General features: G+C 44.0%; 1 protein-coding gene across 3 annotated transcripts in view; it reads left to right on the top strand.

Annotated features, from left to right (window-relative positions):
• The first annotated feature begins 2,268 nt into the window (after positions 1–2,268).
• Positions 2,269–16,585, top strand: part of PSMF1 (proteasome inhibitor subunit 1) — a 49,793-nt gene continuing 35,476 nt past the window's right edge. Inside the window, exons 1-3 of one of the 3 annotated variants that reach the window (XM_054541409.2) lie at positions 2,269–2,629; positions 9,209–9,361; positions 11,176–11,258. In XM_054541409.2, the coding sequence (XP_054397384.1) occupies positions 2,501–2,629; positions 9,209–9,361; positions 11,176–11,258 (365 nt within the window). In that variant the 5' untranslated portion in view covers positions 2,269–2,500. 3 annotated transcript variants of the gene reach the window in all.

The following is a 16,585-nucleotide window of genomic DNA, read 5'->3' as shown; positions in this document are numbered from 1 at the left end:
AGAGCAAGCAAAAGCAGGGAAGCCTGAAAGTGCAGAACTTCTCAGTAGAAAGGGCAAATAGCTTTATGCCACAGGCAGTACATCTCAGAGAGGAGTTCCACAGCCACCAGCTTTAGTGTCACCCAGAATGTAGTCAACATACATGCACTCTTCCTCAGACCTTCTCATCCAGAATCTCTGCAGAAGGGGTTCAAGAATCTGGTTGTCTCAAGGAAACTTTAGGAACACAAAATTTGGAGAGGCACAGGGCCAGCTGACAAAGGGAGTGATGGACTATAAAGAGGTAAGAGTGGCCTGATTGGGTTGGGGCTAGGCCAAGAATTCATTCCTTCATTCAGTATTCTTTCTTTCAATAAGTATAGATTGATTCCAGAAGGCACTCAGGTACATATGTGCACAAGGTAGACATGCTCCCTGTTCCTTTGTCACAGTCTAGTGGAAAGACAGTCATTAAATAAGCAAAGAAATAAATACCTAACATAGTTTCAGGTTACGATTAATGCTTTGCAGGAAAAAAAAAAAGCCAGGAGAGGGGTTAAAGATGGGAGAAGGTTATTTTGGATGGAATGGTCTGGGAAGCCCTCTGTTGAAGATGGTAGGAGTGAGGGATGGAGCCACTTGAAATGAAGAAGCAAGACATGCAGATATTTGGGAAAAGAGCATTCCAGGAAGAGGAACACAAAGGCCTAAATAGAACACATGAAACAGGGAAACTGGCTGGGAAGCTACTGCAATAGTCTAAGTGTGAGATGCTGGAGGATCAGACCAGAGTGGAAGCAGTGAAAGTGATGGGAAGTGGTCAGATTCATAATATATTTTGAGAGTGGAGTCAACTAGCTTTGCTGTTGGACCAGATGTAGATGTGAGAGAAGAGGGGGAGCCAAGGTTATTGCAGGTATAAAGGGGACGAGAGGACAGTTGAAGGAGATTGAATCAGAGAGGTACAGGGCTGGCAGGGCTGGGGCAGGAGATGGCAGACGACATGCAGTTTCCTGCAGACCACGGGGAGGACTTTACTTTTTCATTGAGTGTGACGATTTTGAGCCAAGGGATGTGATCTGACTTGTTTTTTTTTTTTTTTTCTTTTTTGAGACAGAGTATCACTCTGTTGCCCAGGCTGAAGTGCAATGGGGCGATCTTGGCTCACTGCCACCTCCACCTCCCGGGTTCGATTGATTCTCATGCCTCAGCCTCCCGAGTACCTGGGACTAAAGGCGTGCGCCACCACACCCAGCTAATTTTTGTATTTTTAGTAGAGACAGGGTTTCACCATGTTGGCCAGGCTGGTCTCAAACTCCTGACCTCAAGTGATCCGCCTGCCTCGGCCTCCCAAAGTGCTGGGATTACAGGCATGAGCCGCCACACCTGGCCCATCTGACTTGTTTTCTAACAGATTCTCTCTGGTTGCGGAGTGCAGTACAGACTAGAGAGAGACAGGAATGGAATGGGGCAGTTCTGAGGCTGATGCCAGGCATCCAAGTGAAAGATGACAGGAGATTGAACTAGGTTAGTGACTGGGATGGGGAAACTAAATTTATTTGGGTGAAAACAATAAGTGGATTTCATGAAACTTGTTGAAGTAACGGGTGGTAAAAATCATAAAGGGGATAGGCAAATAAATGATTGAAATTTGGTAGTGGGTCAGGAGCTTCAGCTCTGCGGGCAGCAGTTGTGTCTCCTTGGAGAAGTGGTTTCAACTCTGAGCCGTTTTGTCATCTGCAAAATGGGGATAATAACGGTCCATACTTCAAAGAGTTGTTGAGAAGGTGATGTAAAGGTTTTAGCACACAATGTAGCACACAATAAACACTTAATAAATGTTATCTTAGAAGCCAGACTGCCAGGTTCCTATAACCATCTCAGTCGTTCACTGGCTGGCTGTTGTCATCTTGGTCAAATTATCCCTCTGTGCCTCAGTTTCCTCATCTGTGCAATGAGGCACATTAATCGTTAATATCGACTGCATAGAGTTGGGTTGTGAAGATTAAATAGATGAATACAAGTAAAGCATTTAGAATAATGTGGACGGTAGCAAGCACTGCGTACGTGTTAAAGATTATTAAGAATGTATTTTAGCCACATTTCCCAGCCCCTTCCCCGGCCTAGCATACCCCATTCTGTGGATGGGAAGTCTGGCTCTCAGCAAGGTGGCCTCTTGGAGGACGCTGTGCCCGCGTCAAGCGATCCTGTCGGTTGCGGCGAAGACCCGGGTTCCGGCTTTGAGGGGCCACGCCCCGTTCGCACTCTCTGGCGGAACCTTTTAGTGCCGCGCTCGCGTTGCCAGGCCGCGCGCCTCACGCAGTTGCGCCCGCTGTTGGGACTGCTTCCGGCTTCCCCGCCCCGCCCCGCCCCCGGGCGTCTCCATTTTGGTCTCAGGTGTGGACTCGGCAAGAACCAGCGCGACAGGGAAGCAGAGTTATACCTACCCTGGCCGCGGAGCCGGCTCACTGCACTACCCCCGCCGCCTTCTTTCCTCCAGACGCCGAAGTCGCGGGCGCTCATGGCGGGCCTGGAGGTACTGTTCGCATCGGCAGCGCCGGCCATCACCTGCACGCAGGACGCCCTCGTCTGCTTCTTGCATTGGGAAGTGGTGACGCACGGCTACTACGCCTTGGGTGTCGGTGACCAGGTACGCCACGGAGCCGGCCAGGGTGGAGGAGGGAACTGTCTTCTGCCCAAACTCAGAGTACCGGAGGCCTGGTCCAGAGCGCCCGATTTCCCCGCCTCTCCCAATGCAGGGCCTGGGGCACATGACAGCGTTGGTAAAACCTGCGGGTCGGAGGTTGCTCACCTGCCCCATCCCAGCCCAGAGTCCCTCACAGCACAGCTGGCACAACATGATTTGTAAACTCAAGGGCGGAAACTCGCTTCAACACAGCCTGGCAGTCTCTCAGGTCAGGACTGTGTGGACCTAGCATTCCACAGAATGGAAAAGAATCTAGACAGGAGTTTAGCTCCCCAGAGCACTCCTCACCCACCTGATCCCCTCTGAACTCCTTACCACCCAGCTTCGGGGTGAGGGGACTGACTCAGTTCCGCCCTCATACCACACTAGAGCCTCCACCAAATATCTGGATCCAATCACAGGTACAGGAGTGAGCTTTGACCTACTCAGCCCCAGGCCAGGGCCCTTTTTTCACCCGTTAGCATGGGCCCAGAGAGTTCACACGCCTTTCACCCTTTACTGAAGGGCCCAGCATAGTCCACTCGATACTGCCGTCCCCAACTCAAGCTCTAGAAAACAATCACCCCCAGAGTCGTACACACATACACCCTGGGTGTGAGGGTCATATAAGATTTTCTCCTCATAGTTGTCCCCATAGGGCCAGCCCCTACTCTCCCATCCCCAGGCTGCACCTCTTGCAGCTAGGGACGTTGTTGTCATCCCCACAGAGTTCTAGGACTGCTGGACCCAACCCACCTCACTAATTCTTTGCTCTAGCATTCTTCTTTCTTTCCTGTCTCTTCCCTGTGACCCTCATCCCCCACATCCACATCATCCTAGACATCTGCTTCCTGGGAGAAGTGGGCCTGCCTCCATGCCTGCCCCTCACTGTCACTGTTCTCTCACTCTCAGAACCAAGACCAACCATGGAAACAGACCACACCACCTATTACATCTTGCAATGAGATTTCACCCTTCCTCTCCTTTTTGACTGCTTCAGTTCTCAACTCCTCTAATCATTTTTTTTTTAGCTTCTCAAATAGAGTCTTAATTCTCCTCTCCTGACATAGCTTTAGGGACCTCTCTTCAAACTTGCTTTATACATTCTGAGCACTTAGACAAGTATCCCCTTTCCCCCACCCCTCACTGCTGTCCCTATTCCTCTCTGTCTCTTAGAACTAAAGACCAAGACCACGATACCCCTCTCACACTTTACCCCCTCCAGCAGGAATCAGACCACAAGAACTGTCAGGGATTTCTGGCTCTTTTTTTCTCCAGACCTCAGTTATCTCACTGGGACCCCAGGTACACACTCAGGATCCCCATTCCCACCTCCAAACTCACACATACTTCATCTCTCAAATGGGCTCTAAGACTGGAGATGAGGATGGAAAGGAACAGCTAGCCTTTCACACACACATACCTGGAAGCAGGAGCCATTTCACCTTCCCAAACACATCTGTCCCTGACCTTTCTCTTTGTGCTGCCCTTTATTCCACATACCTTCCAAATGCCTTTCAGCATTTCAGACCATGGGACCAGGTAGAGACAGCACCCCCATTTTAGTGTCAGGCCCCTCTTTCAATGCATAGTTCCCCTAACAGAAATCTTGTCTCCCCACTTGTCCTACTCCAGCTTTTTAATCTTAAGCAGCTCTTCACTTGCCCCAGTCATTTTATTTCAACTTTTCCTAGATTCTTCAAAGAAACTGGTATGTGGGATGGTGCAGGGAACAGTGGGGCTGAGAAGAGGAGTAAGATTTGATTTTGACCTGGGATCTCCTCCATTGGCCCTCAGCTCCCCCTGCCCTTTGTCTTGTCCTTCAGATGGAACAGCTCTGCTTTGCACTCTGTCCCTCCTCATGTACCTCACTCCCCTTACCTACTCCTAGCTAGCTACTTCTACTCTGCCACACTGTCAGAACCCGGTCCACCTCTGCTGAGGAACTTGTTCTAGAGGGCGTGCCTGATACCCTTCTCTTCTTGCCATTCCACAAATAAATATCAATCACTGTGGATCTGCTCCTACATTTCTTACCCTCACTCATGCTGTCTGAATCACTTTGACAGTTTAGGGACATCAGTTCACATAAGTCGATACCTTCTAGCTGGCATTACCACCTTGCCATACACTCAAGTCTCCAGAATTTTCAGATGAAATGTACAGAAAGAATACGATCTCATTTTAATACTTTTTTTTTTTTTTAAAAGGTCCTTGACCAATTCCCCAAGGTCCATCTAATTTTTCTCTGTTCATGGTGCTATTCGTTGAGCTCCTGCAGGCCAGAAAAAGATGCTGGTTTCAGACATCTCTGGGAAGGCCCAGGAGCCTGGGGAATGAGGTTTTTGTAAGGCATTGCCACCTTTCCTCTGTCTACCCCAGCACTAAATCTTGCATGCCCCCGAAGGAATGAGTGTTTGGATTGCAAACTAGAGTGTGGTATATTTTTGCTTCTCTCTGCCTTTTCTCCTTGATTGCCATTGGGGCTCAGGTTGCACTTGTCCTCCTGTCGCTTCTGCTGAGTCTACTTTTGTTCAGAGTGGAAGCTGGAGAGGCATCTTTCCTATTAGTTTATTTGAAAAGAGGTTTAATTTTTCAGCCTGGGGCCAGCCAACTCAGCTGACTCAATTGTGTTTTCCAAGCTCAGAGGATATTTGTGTTGCCTCTCCAGCCATCTGCTGTTTCCACCCTTCTGGGGGTGATAAGAAGGAGAGGAAGGTCCCAAGAGTGTATGCTTGACTATACAAGTTGACAGTTAAATGGAAAGCTAGACTGTCTGCTTTATCTTAGGTTTTGCCTCCTCTGTTACAGGAGAATTGTGTACATAAAACTTGATTAGTACTGGCTTCAACAAAAATCCAATACTTGAATTTGGATTTCTTTCTTGAAGTCAGAACCACTCCTCACAAGAACTTTACAGCTTTGTCAAGTGGTTTAGGTGCCAAGGGGATAGGTAAGGGATGACTTAGGTGGTTATCGACATAAGTTAGAGAATTTTGTTTTCTGTTGTGGGAAATCTAAGGATTATGATGAAAGAGAGAAAATGCCCAAAATGATCTGTTTAAGTTTCTTTGGGTGAATTTTAGTTCAGAGGCATTGGGGCAAACTCATGGCCATTAAAGAATGCTTCCAGTGCCAGGATTTTGCCCAAGAAGACAATTATCTTTATTCTCTTAGGGCCAGTCTTGTGGACCTGGCTGGGAAAAACCTTCTCTAGCCATAGCCTGGGCAATCAGGAGCTCTGAATTCCAAGCACAGCCCTACAGCTGACTTGCTGAGACCTTGGGCAGCCCTCTGACCATCTCAGGCCTTAGAGTTTTCTTTTCCTTTTCTTTTCTTTTCTTTTTTTTTTTTTTATCCGACGTGTCTCACTCTGTCACTCAGGCTAGAGTGCAGTGGTGCGATCTTGGCTCACTGCAACCTCTGCCTCCTGGGTTCAGGCAGTTCTGCCCCAGCCTCCCCAGTAGCTGGGATTACAGGTCCCTGCCACCAAGCCTGGCTAATTTTTTTTGTATTTTTAGTAGAGACGGGGTTTCACCATGTTGGCCAGGCTGGTCTCGAACTCCTGACTTCAAGTGATCTGCCTGCCTCTGCCTCCCAAAGGGCTGGGATTACAGGCATGAGCCACCGCGCTCAGCCTCAGGCCTTTGATTTTTCATCAGAGGAAGTTAAACCACGTGACTGTGTACTTAGGCTACTTTCCAACTGTGGCTTTCTGGGACTCTTGATACTTGATGTCAGGGTTTACAGGGCAGTTGCAGGCCATGTTTGGCCTGATATCACCAGGGTCTGTCCTCTGTTTACTGGGGAACATCAGTTGCACTGCAGTTAGAGACATCAGTTTCACCTGACTTCAGGGATTTTCTGTAACTCTGGAAGCCAAAGGTGATGGGGTGGTGAGCAGACCAAATTGTTTATATTCCAAGAGAGAACTCTGGTGGATTGAATGCTGTACATGAAGGATATAATATAAATTTAAAGGCCTTTGACAGAGCAAAGATGAGGATGTCATCAAATTCCTGGCTTCCAAAGTAAACAAATCCACGACACTAAACACTAAACATATTTGGGAAATTTATCCAGTTTGGGGTGAGGGGATAGTTTCTTTTTCTCAGAAGAATGGTTTGATTAGTTTTACTTTTGTTTTTCCTCACTCTCATTTCTATGCTTCAGGCCTGTGAATTTCATTGTCATCCAGCCAGGTTTTAAACCATGACAGTTGCGACATCCTGAATTTTATTTGGGATCTCTTTCCTCAGAGGATTTCTGAGCACCAGGGGTGACCAAAGAGGAGAGGCCAGCAATTCTCAATGTGTGGTCTCCTCTTGTCCTTGGTGTGTGAAGTTTTGCTTTGCTTGACCTTTGTCTTTTCCATTTTCTTCATTTCTGGTCCCACTCCCTCCTGCTGTATTCTCATGGCTACAGATCTTCCGAGTCCACCTGCCCCATGGTGAGCAATATAAATATACATCCATGAAAAAGGATTATAGCATTTTTTGTGCTTTTTAAAATTTTTACATAAGTGGTATTGGAGTGTAAACCTCATTTTTTTGGGAACTTTTCTTTAAATCATATTTTTTCTTCTATATATAATACTATCATTAGATGTGATTTGTTCCTTCTGACTGCTATATAGTATTCCACTGTAAGCATATTTTGCATTTTATCTCCACTTTTGCTACCTTAGCCAAGGCTATAATGAAGATCCTTTGTTATGTACCCTGTGCACAGGGTTTCTTCTGGGAGTAGGGATTTTGGATCATAGGATATTGGCTCACCTAATTGCACTAAAAACTGCCAGATTGCTCCCCAAAGGGGCTGTACAAGTTTAAATGTCCACCAGCAGGGACTGGAGGTTCCCATTCTCCCCACACCTACACAGACATCTGGCAAAAAATAGAAAACTGGGTAATAACAGTCCGAATCATATAACTTAGTGTCTCATTATTTTCAGTTCTGCTTCTCTGATTGCTAGTAAAATTGAATAACTCTTTAGACACTATTAGCCGCTCTTTTTCTTGTTCATATCTTTTGCCACTTTTTGGAGTTCCCAATTGTTATTGTTCATTTTCCAGGCATTCCCTTTATGTAGAGGTTATTAATTTCTTTCCTTTGCAGCCATGGCAGATGTCTCTTCCTAGCCTGTGGCTGCTTATTAACTTAGTAGTGTCTCTGTAGAACAGAAGCTTTCAATTATGAACAATGTCAAAGGCAGCATTTTCTTTTATGGATCTTGTTTAAGAAATCTTCCCCACCTAGAAATCACTATATTATTTTTCCTGTAGAAATAATTTGAGAACTATTTCTCAAACTTTAGTATGGAAAGTCTTAGGATTTTTTAAAAAGAAAAGAGGAAGACATCACAACTCACAATAAAAGATGTATTTTACACCCACCAGGCTGACAAGCATGAAAATGGCAAGCATTTTACCCCTACTAGATTGGCAAGCAACAATAGCAATGTTGCCAACTACACGGAGCAACAGGAGCTTTCATACATTGCTAGTGGGAGTATAAATCAGTAACTCTTTAGAAAACAACTTGACTTTATTTTATAAATTAAAAGCTTTTCCTCCATGCATACTGTATAGAAATTTATCCACATGTGTACCAGATGTGTACAAGAATGTTCATAGCAGCATTGTTTATAATAGCAAAACAAATAAGCTGGAAATACTCCAAATCACCATCAACAAGTAGATGTATAAATTGCAGCATAGTCATACAGAATGCTGTGTAGCTGTGAATGTGAATCAGCTATACTTAAATGCATTGACATGAATACATTTCCAAAAACAATATCAAATAAAAAAGGCAAATGACAGAAATGATGCTGTTTATTTAAAATTCAAAAACATTTGAAGCTGTATTTTTATGGTTGCATTTGTAGTAATATAACTCTAAGGAAAAGTAAAGAAATTGTTTAAGAGTGGTGATTACCCTTGAAGGGGAAGGAGGGACATTTATTGGAGTATGCTACCCAAGGCTTTAGCAGTATTGCTGATGTTCTATTTCTTAAGCTGATGGTAGAGACATTTTATAATTCTTTGTTATTTGTACATGTGCTACATTTTGTGTATTATGAAATTATAATTTTTGTACATCACTGCAGTCAGTTAGCGTGTATTCGGATCTGTGTTTTTAGTCAACACCTTGGTAATCCTATTGAAGTTAGCCTAAGGTCCAAACTTTGAAAAACACTACTTAGAACTTCGCAGTGTTCCTCAAGATTACTGGCTTTATTCTTAGCAGAGGGATGGGGAAGAGATGATTATTAAACCAACACTGCAGATTCTTGACAGGTTCCAGTGCTGTGTCAGAAAGGTAGCTCAATATGAGGGAGAGCGCAGTAGAACAGAAGCCCAGAGACCTGGGCCCTAGACCTCTCTCTCACTGTAGGATCTTGGGCAAGTCATTTCTCTTGACCTCCACATCTTCATCTGTGAAGTGAGGTGGGTAAGATTAGCTTATCTTGTGAGGTTCTTTATAGTTCTGTGTTTTGAGGTCATGATCTTTCTCCTCTCAACTGTGGTGTCTTCCCAGCCGGGTCCCAATGATAAGAAGTCAGAACTGCTGCCAGCTGGGTGGAACAACAATAAAGACCTGTATGTCCTCCGGTATGAGTATAAGGATGGGTCCAGAAAGCTCCTTGTGAAAGCCATCACTGTGGAGAGCAGCATGATCCTCAATGTGCTGGTGAGTCTCTGAGACACATGAGTCTGCTGATGAGATGGGGATAGGAATGGCTGTTTTGAAACCCATTTAACGGTACGGATCCAGAGCTTCAATGTTCATGTAGCCCTTACCTAGTGTTCATGTAGCCCTTACCTAGTGTTCATGTAGCCCTTACCTAGTGATCCCACTTCTGGAACTTTATCTTAAGGTGAGAACCCTAAGTATAGAAAACCTTTGTGCACAAAGGTATTCACCACCTGGAATTAAGAAGGAGGGGCTTTCTGTCAACAGGGGAATGGTTAAATAAGGTAAATCTATTCAGTGACAACATAGAAGGGAAAAACTTAGGTAACCCCAGTGGGCTACTTCAGTTCCTTAAATAAATTGAATTCTTTGCTGCCTTGGAGCCCTTGCACTTTACATTTCGTATGCTGGAAGGCTCTTCCCTTCCCCCATCTGCCACTCACATAGCCCTTCACCATTCCTTCATCCTGGACAATTCTCTTTCATTTTTGACTTCCTCAAAAAGTTCAGTTCTGACTACCCACTCCTACTGCCAAAAAAAATCTAAATTATGTTTCTTTACGCCATCATTTTATTTTCCTGCCTGACACTCATTGCAGCTTGTAATTGTGTACTTGTTTGTGCTTTGCTTTTATTCTGCCATGGGACTATAAGTGCCACAAGGGCAGTGACTTTCTTTTTGTTAACTTTTGTCTTAATGGTTTGTGTGTGACCATATAGAAGTATCCTGCTCTATGTATTATACTGCACTTTGCTTTTTTTTCACTTGATGTTTTGGAGGTCTTGACATGGAAATACATATAGATATACCTTATTTGTTTTAACTATTATGTAGTTTCTCATAACACCATAATTTCTTTATTCCTTTCCCTTTTGATGAACATTTAGATCTCGTGTCAGATAGGGTTCTTGGTTTCAAACAACAAAAACCTCTTTGGTTAGTTTAAGCAAAAATGGTTTATTAAAAGAACCAGGATCACCCAGGCGCAGTGGCTCGCACCTGTAATCCCAGCACTTTGGGAGGCTAAGGCAGGTGGATCACTTGAGGTCAGGAGTTTGAGACCAGCCTGGTCAATATGGTGAAACCCTGTCTCTACTAAAAATATTTTTAAAACTTAGCCGGGTGTGGTCGTGGGTGCCTGTAATCCCAGCTACTTGGGAGGCTGAGGTAGGAGAATCCCTTGAACCCAAGAGGCAGAGTTTGCTGTGAGCTGAGATTGCGCCACTGAACTCCAGCCTGGGCGATAGAGCAAGCCTCTGTCTCAAAACAAACAAAACAAAAAGAACCAGGATAGCTCATTGAAACAGGTTTAAGGCTAGGTATCCAGAAGCAGTGTCCCAAATCATGCCCCGGAAACCACTGCTGCCACCACCACTGCCCAGTATTAGGTACTGGCTGATTCTGTCTGCCCTGGTGTTCCCTTCTCTTAAGCTGCTGATGTGACCCCCTGGCCTCTGTTGCTACCCTCATTAGCAAAATGTCTGCCCCTTGCTGGGTCTGCCTCTCCATGTTGCTCACCTCCAACTCAAAGTTGATGCATCAGTTCGACACCTCAATTACCATGCCTGAGCCCTTTTGCAAAAGAGCCTGGGAAGTAGGTGTTTTAGCCTCTGCCTTGGAAAGGCAATATTCCTAAATCAGAGAAGTCTCCAAGCCTTAGGAAGGTATTTCATATAAACAGTCCTTATATATGTCTCTGTGGACATATGTGAATATTTCTTTAGGTTGAAGACTTTGTTACTCTCCCTCCACCCTCCCACTCTTAGCCAGAAATATCCCAGTCTCTCACTTTCTATTTTCACTCATCTAGGAATATGGCTCACAGCAAGTGGCAGACTTGACCCTGAACTTGGATGATTATATCGATGCAGAACACCTGGGTGACTTCCACAGGTACTTCTAAATGATGTCTCTTCCCTGGGAAAAAGAAGAGAACTAATGGCAAGATATAAGGAATAGGGTGGTTGTGTCCAGAAAATTAAGGAAGGTGAATGGAAGAACCTTTTATTTCTGGGCACAACTTCCTAATTTTCTTTTCTGTTTTTTATGTATTTGAAGAGGAGACTTATATAGGAAATGCCATATGAAACAAGATGATGCAGTCAAGAGTCCACAAGACTGTGGTGGCTGCAGAGTAGAGGTGGAGCCAGGCCAACTCATTCAGTCAGAGCAGACTCCTGGGAGGATGTGTGCCTCATTGGGTCCCCAACCCCAATCTCCAACTTATAAAAAAAAAAAAAAAATTATTTTCTTTAGGGTAGTTTTAGGTACAAGCAAAATTGATCAGAAAGTGCAGAGCATTCCCATATTACCTCCTGCTCCCATACACCCACAGTTTACAGCTTCCCCGTGTCAATATCCCATACATAATGATTCATTCATTACAACTGATGAGTCTGCATTGACACATCATTATTAGGGCTCAAGCTTGCTGTTGTGCAGTCTGTGGGTTTTGACAAATAGATGAGAATGTGTGTCTATCATTATAGTATCACACAGAATAGTTTGACTACCCTAAAAATCTGTGCTCCTCCTATTCTTCACTCCCTTTTCCCTAACTCCTGGCAACCACTGATCTTTTTACTGTCTCCATAGTTTTGCCTTTTCTAGAGTGTCATATAGTTGGTATCATACAGTAGTATGATTCTAGACTTTTTCAGCAGATAGAGCTAGGAAAATTTTTCCTTATAAGTTTAAATTGCCACCTCTGTTTTTAATATAACACTACAGGATTCTTTTTCTCTTATTCCATACTTATATCTCCCTTCTCCTGCGGTGAGAACCCTGATTCCCAGCAGCATCAATGTATTTGCTTATTTATTTGATCCTAGAATACACACAAATATTTTCTGAACTGCTACATCAGTGCCTACCAAGAACAAACCTACTAAGTAAAGTTCCAAATGATTTATTTCCAGTTTTGTCTTTTAACTATGTTCCACAAAAGATGTAGGCAGAGTAGTGTGTTCCAAAGGTACTTAGATTAGTGCTTATTTTTAAAATCAGTATAATGAAATTATCTGTTTTATATATAGTTAAGCTGATTTATGTCTGCTTTACTCCATTATAGGGATTTTCCCCCCATCTTCATTGACCTCCTCAGGGTTTTATTTTTTATTTTATTTTTTTGAGATGAAGTCTAGTTCTGTCACCCAGGCTGGAGTACAGTGTGACTGTTCAAGCAATTCTTCTGCCTCAGCTTCCCAAGTAACTGGGATTACAGGTGTGCACCACCACACCCAGCTAATTTTTGCGTTTTGTTTTTGTTTTTGTTTTTGTTTTTTCTGAGACGGAGTCTTGCTCTGTCACCCGGGCTAGAGTGCACTGGCATGATCTCGGCTCACTGCAAGCTCCACCTCCCAGGTTCGCGCTATTCTTCTCCCTCAGCCTCCCGAGTAGCTGGGACTACAGGTGCCCACCACCACGCCCAGCTAATTTTTTTTTTGTATTTTAGTAGAGATGGGGTTTCACCATGTTAGCCAGGATGGTCTCGATCTCCTGACCTCATGATCCACCTGCCTCGGCCTCCCAAAGTGCTGGGATTACAGGCGTGAGCCACTGTGCCTGGCCAATTTTTGCATTTTTAATAGAGACGGGGTTTTGCTGTTGGCCAGGCTGGTTTCGAACTCCTGACCTCAAGTGATCCACCGGCTCAAGTGATCCTCCCAAAGTGTTGGGATTACAGGCGTGAGCCACAGCACCTAGCCATCCTCAGAGTTTTAGAGTGAGCTTGGCATCACTATAAATGCACAGTTATGAAACCTTAACCGAACCTCAGAACTGCCCAGGAACCCTGTTGCATTTAATAGTATCTAATCAGCAATACCCTCTTTGAACCTATTCCAGTCCTCACAGACTTTCAAACCACTGGCCTCCACATTCTGGCCACTCCTCATTTCTCCTCCCCTCTTCCACACAGCTTCTGTGTGAGGAGGTCTTTTACATATTCCCCTCCTGCTTGCCACCCTCCAGTGTATTTCCCACATAGCAGTTGGAGCAGTCTTTCAGACATAAATCAGATCATAGTTAACAACTCTGGCTTAAAACCCTTCAGTGATGCCACTTCACACCCATTAGGATGGGTAGTATCAAAATAACTAGAAAATAAACAAGCGTTGTCAAGGATGTGGAGAAATTGGAACTCTTGTGCACTCTTGGGAATGTAAAATGGTGCAGCCGCTATGGAAAATAATATGATAGTTCTTCAAAAAATTACCGTATAATCCTGCATGTCCACTTCTGGGCATATACCCAAAAGAATTGAAAGTAGGTCTTGAAAAGATACTTGTACACCCATGTTCATAGAGGCATTATTCACAGTAACCAAAAGGTGAAAGCAGCTTGGCTGTCCGTTGACAGATGAATGGATGAACAAAATTTGGTATGTAAATACAGTAGAATATTATTCAGCTTTAAAAAGGAAGGAAATTCTGGCCCATGCTACAACATGGATGAACCTTGAAGACATTATACTAAATGAAATAAGCCATTCACAAAAGGACAAATTCTGTATGATTCTATTAAAGGTACCTAGATTAGTCAAATTTGTAGAGACAGAAAGTGGATGGTGGTTGCCAGATACTGGGGCAAGAGGGGAATCGGAAGGGGAGTTAGTGATTAATGGGTACAGAGTTTGTTTTGCAAAATGAAAAGAGATCTGGAGATGGATGGTGGGTGATTGTACAACAGTGTTAATGTACTGAACAGTACTGAACACTTAAAAATGGTTAAGATGGTAAATTTTGTGCATATTTTACCACAGTTAAAAGTCTTTAGGGAATGCTCATTGCTCTTAGGATAAAGAGCGCAATCCTTGATGAGGCCTTAAAGCCTAGCATTCACCCCTTCAATCTCACCTTGTACTGCCTTCCCCGCGTCCCTGTGCTTCAGCCACAGTGTCATTCTTCTGCCCTCTTCAGACCTCTTCCCTCTGCCCAAAGTGCTCTCCCAGACCTCACGTAGCCAACTCCTGTTTATCTTTTGGTTACTGATTTAAACATCAGTTCCTTAGAGAAGCTTCCTCTGGCCCCCAGGCTTAAAGCTTCAAAACATTTTACTATTTTTTTTGGAGTCAGGTTTCCCTCTGTTGCCCAGGCAGGCTGAAGTACAGTGGCACAATCAGCTCACTTATAAACAGGCCAAGCAGCCTCAACCTACTGGGCTCAAGTGACCCTCCCATCTGAGCCTCCCAAATAATTGGGTCTACAGGCATGTGCCACCATGCCCAGCCAGTTTTTTATTTTTTGTAGAGATGAGGTCTTTGCTGTGTTGCCCTGGATCATAACATCATTTTTTAAGCATTTAATCAATCAGTAGATATTTTACATTTACCTTCTTAGAGTTGGTCTTCCCTCCTTGCCTGTGATCTCCTTGAGGGCAGGGCTTGGGTCTCTTCTGCATACAGTAGACAAAGGGAGGAAAGAGGGAAATGAGCCAGGCCTGGCCAGCAGAATGCTGCTCCTCTGGGTGTTGTACACACCCTGACACCCTGGCCCCTCTTAGTGGGTAAGGGAGGGACATTTGGAGTGTGGTCTCTTGACTTCTTCACTCTGGACTTCCATTGGGAGAGAAATTGACAAAACCTGTGGAAGAACCTAGGAATTATGTTGGCCATTCATGCTCATTAGAGCATTCCGTCTGTTCAGCAATACTGAAAGAGAATTGTGATCCTGTCTCTATTTGTTTTTTAAGTACGTTTGTTTGAGGGGTTTGTGTGTGAGGAAGGGGATGTGTGTTGTGTTTTGTTTTGTTTTTTGATTACTGTGAAATGAGGGACACAACAGTACTACCTCATGGTTTTTCTGAGAATGGAATGAGATGTCAGCACATAGAGTGCTTAGTGCTTAGTCCAGCTCTTAGTAAAATACACAAAGGGGAAAAAAATCTGATCACCAGGAATCATCTCCGTGGAAATGGGCGGTGAAAGCTGAGGTATGGCTCTGCCTCCTGATCAGAGGCCCTATCTCCCTCCTATGCCTTTCAGCCATAGCTTCCTCCATGTAGCCCTCTTTGTTAGGTCATTGTGGCGTGTCTTGCCTCTTCCAGCAATTTGTGCTCCTCGGTGAGCAAACTGTGATTTGCTAAGAAATATAAACCTATTGTGTTCCATTCTGCTGTACCCTTTCTGTGTCAGATGAGATGGTAGGCTATCTTTTGCCACAACCAAAATGGTAGTTGTTCTGCCAAGGCTTAGAAATTGTGTGAGAACTTCTCCTTCAGGACCTGGTGGTTTTTTAATCAGGCCTGAATTTTACACATGCCTAGGGAGATCAGAGGCCTCCCTCTGATCTGATTAAAAGGAAAGAAGACTTGAATTTACCCCCCCACCCAGCTTGGGCAGACAAGCAGCTCATTTTTTTACCCATGGAAGTCCAATGGCCCCAACATCATTTGTTATTCCTTCATTGAATTATTTTTGAAACTTTGTCAAAAATCAGTTGTCTGTACATCTGTGGATCTATCTCTGGATCCTTTGTTCTTTTCCATTGATCTCTATGTCTCTTCCTCTGTCAATATTACTCTATCAGTATTGATTATTGTAGGCCTTAATATTGAGTAGAATAATTCCTCCCACTCTTTCTTCATCAGGATAGTTTTAGCTACTCTAGGTTCTGTGCCTTTTCTTTTTTTTCTTTTTTCTTTTTTTTTTTTTTCTTTTTTTGAGACAGAGTCTCGCTGTGTCTCAAAAAGGCTCAGGCTGGAGTACAATGGCGTGATCTTGGCTCACTACAACCTCTGCCATCTGAGTTCAAGTGATTCTCCTGCCTCAGCCTTCCAAGTAGCTGGGACTACAGACGCGTGCCACCATGCCTGGCTAATTTTTTGTATTTTTAGTAGAGACGGGGTTTTACCATGTTAGCCAGGATGGTCTCGATCTCCTGACCTCGTGATCCACACATCTTAGCCTCCCAAAGTGCTGGGATTACAGACGTGAGCCACCGCACCTGGCCTCTGTGCCTTTTCATATAAACTTTAGAGTAAGCTTGTGTATATCTATGAAAAACCTTGCTAGGATTTTGATAGGAGTTGCATTAAACCTATAGATTAGTTTGGGGAGAATTGACATTCTTGCTATGAACATCATATGTCTTATCTCTCCATTTATGATTTTTAGGTTTTATTTGATTTCCATCAGTATCATTTTTAATTTTCAACATATAGATCCTGTATATACCTTGTTATTTGTTTAAAGCAGAAAGGGAGATGATTATAAATGGCAT

This window comes from Pongo abelii, chromosome 21 (assembly GCF_028885655.2).
Source record: "Pongo abelii isolate AG06213 chromosome 21, NHGRI_mPonAbe1-v2.0_pri, whole genome shotgun sequence".
NCBI lineage: Eukaryota > Metazoa > Chordata > Mammalia > Primates > Hominidae > Pongo > Pongo abelii.
Note: the sequence above shows the minus strand (reverse complement) of the source record. Positions and strands in the feature narration are given on the sequence as shown.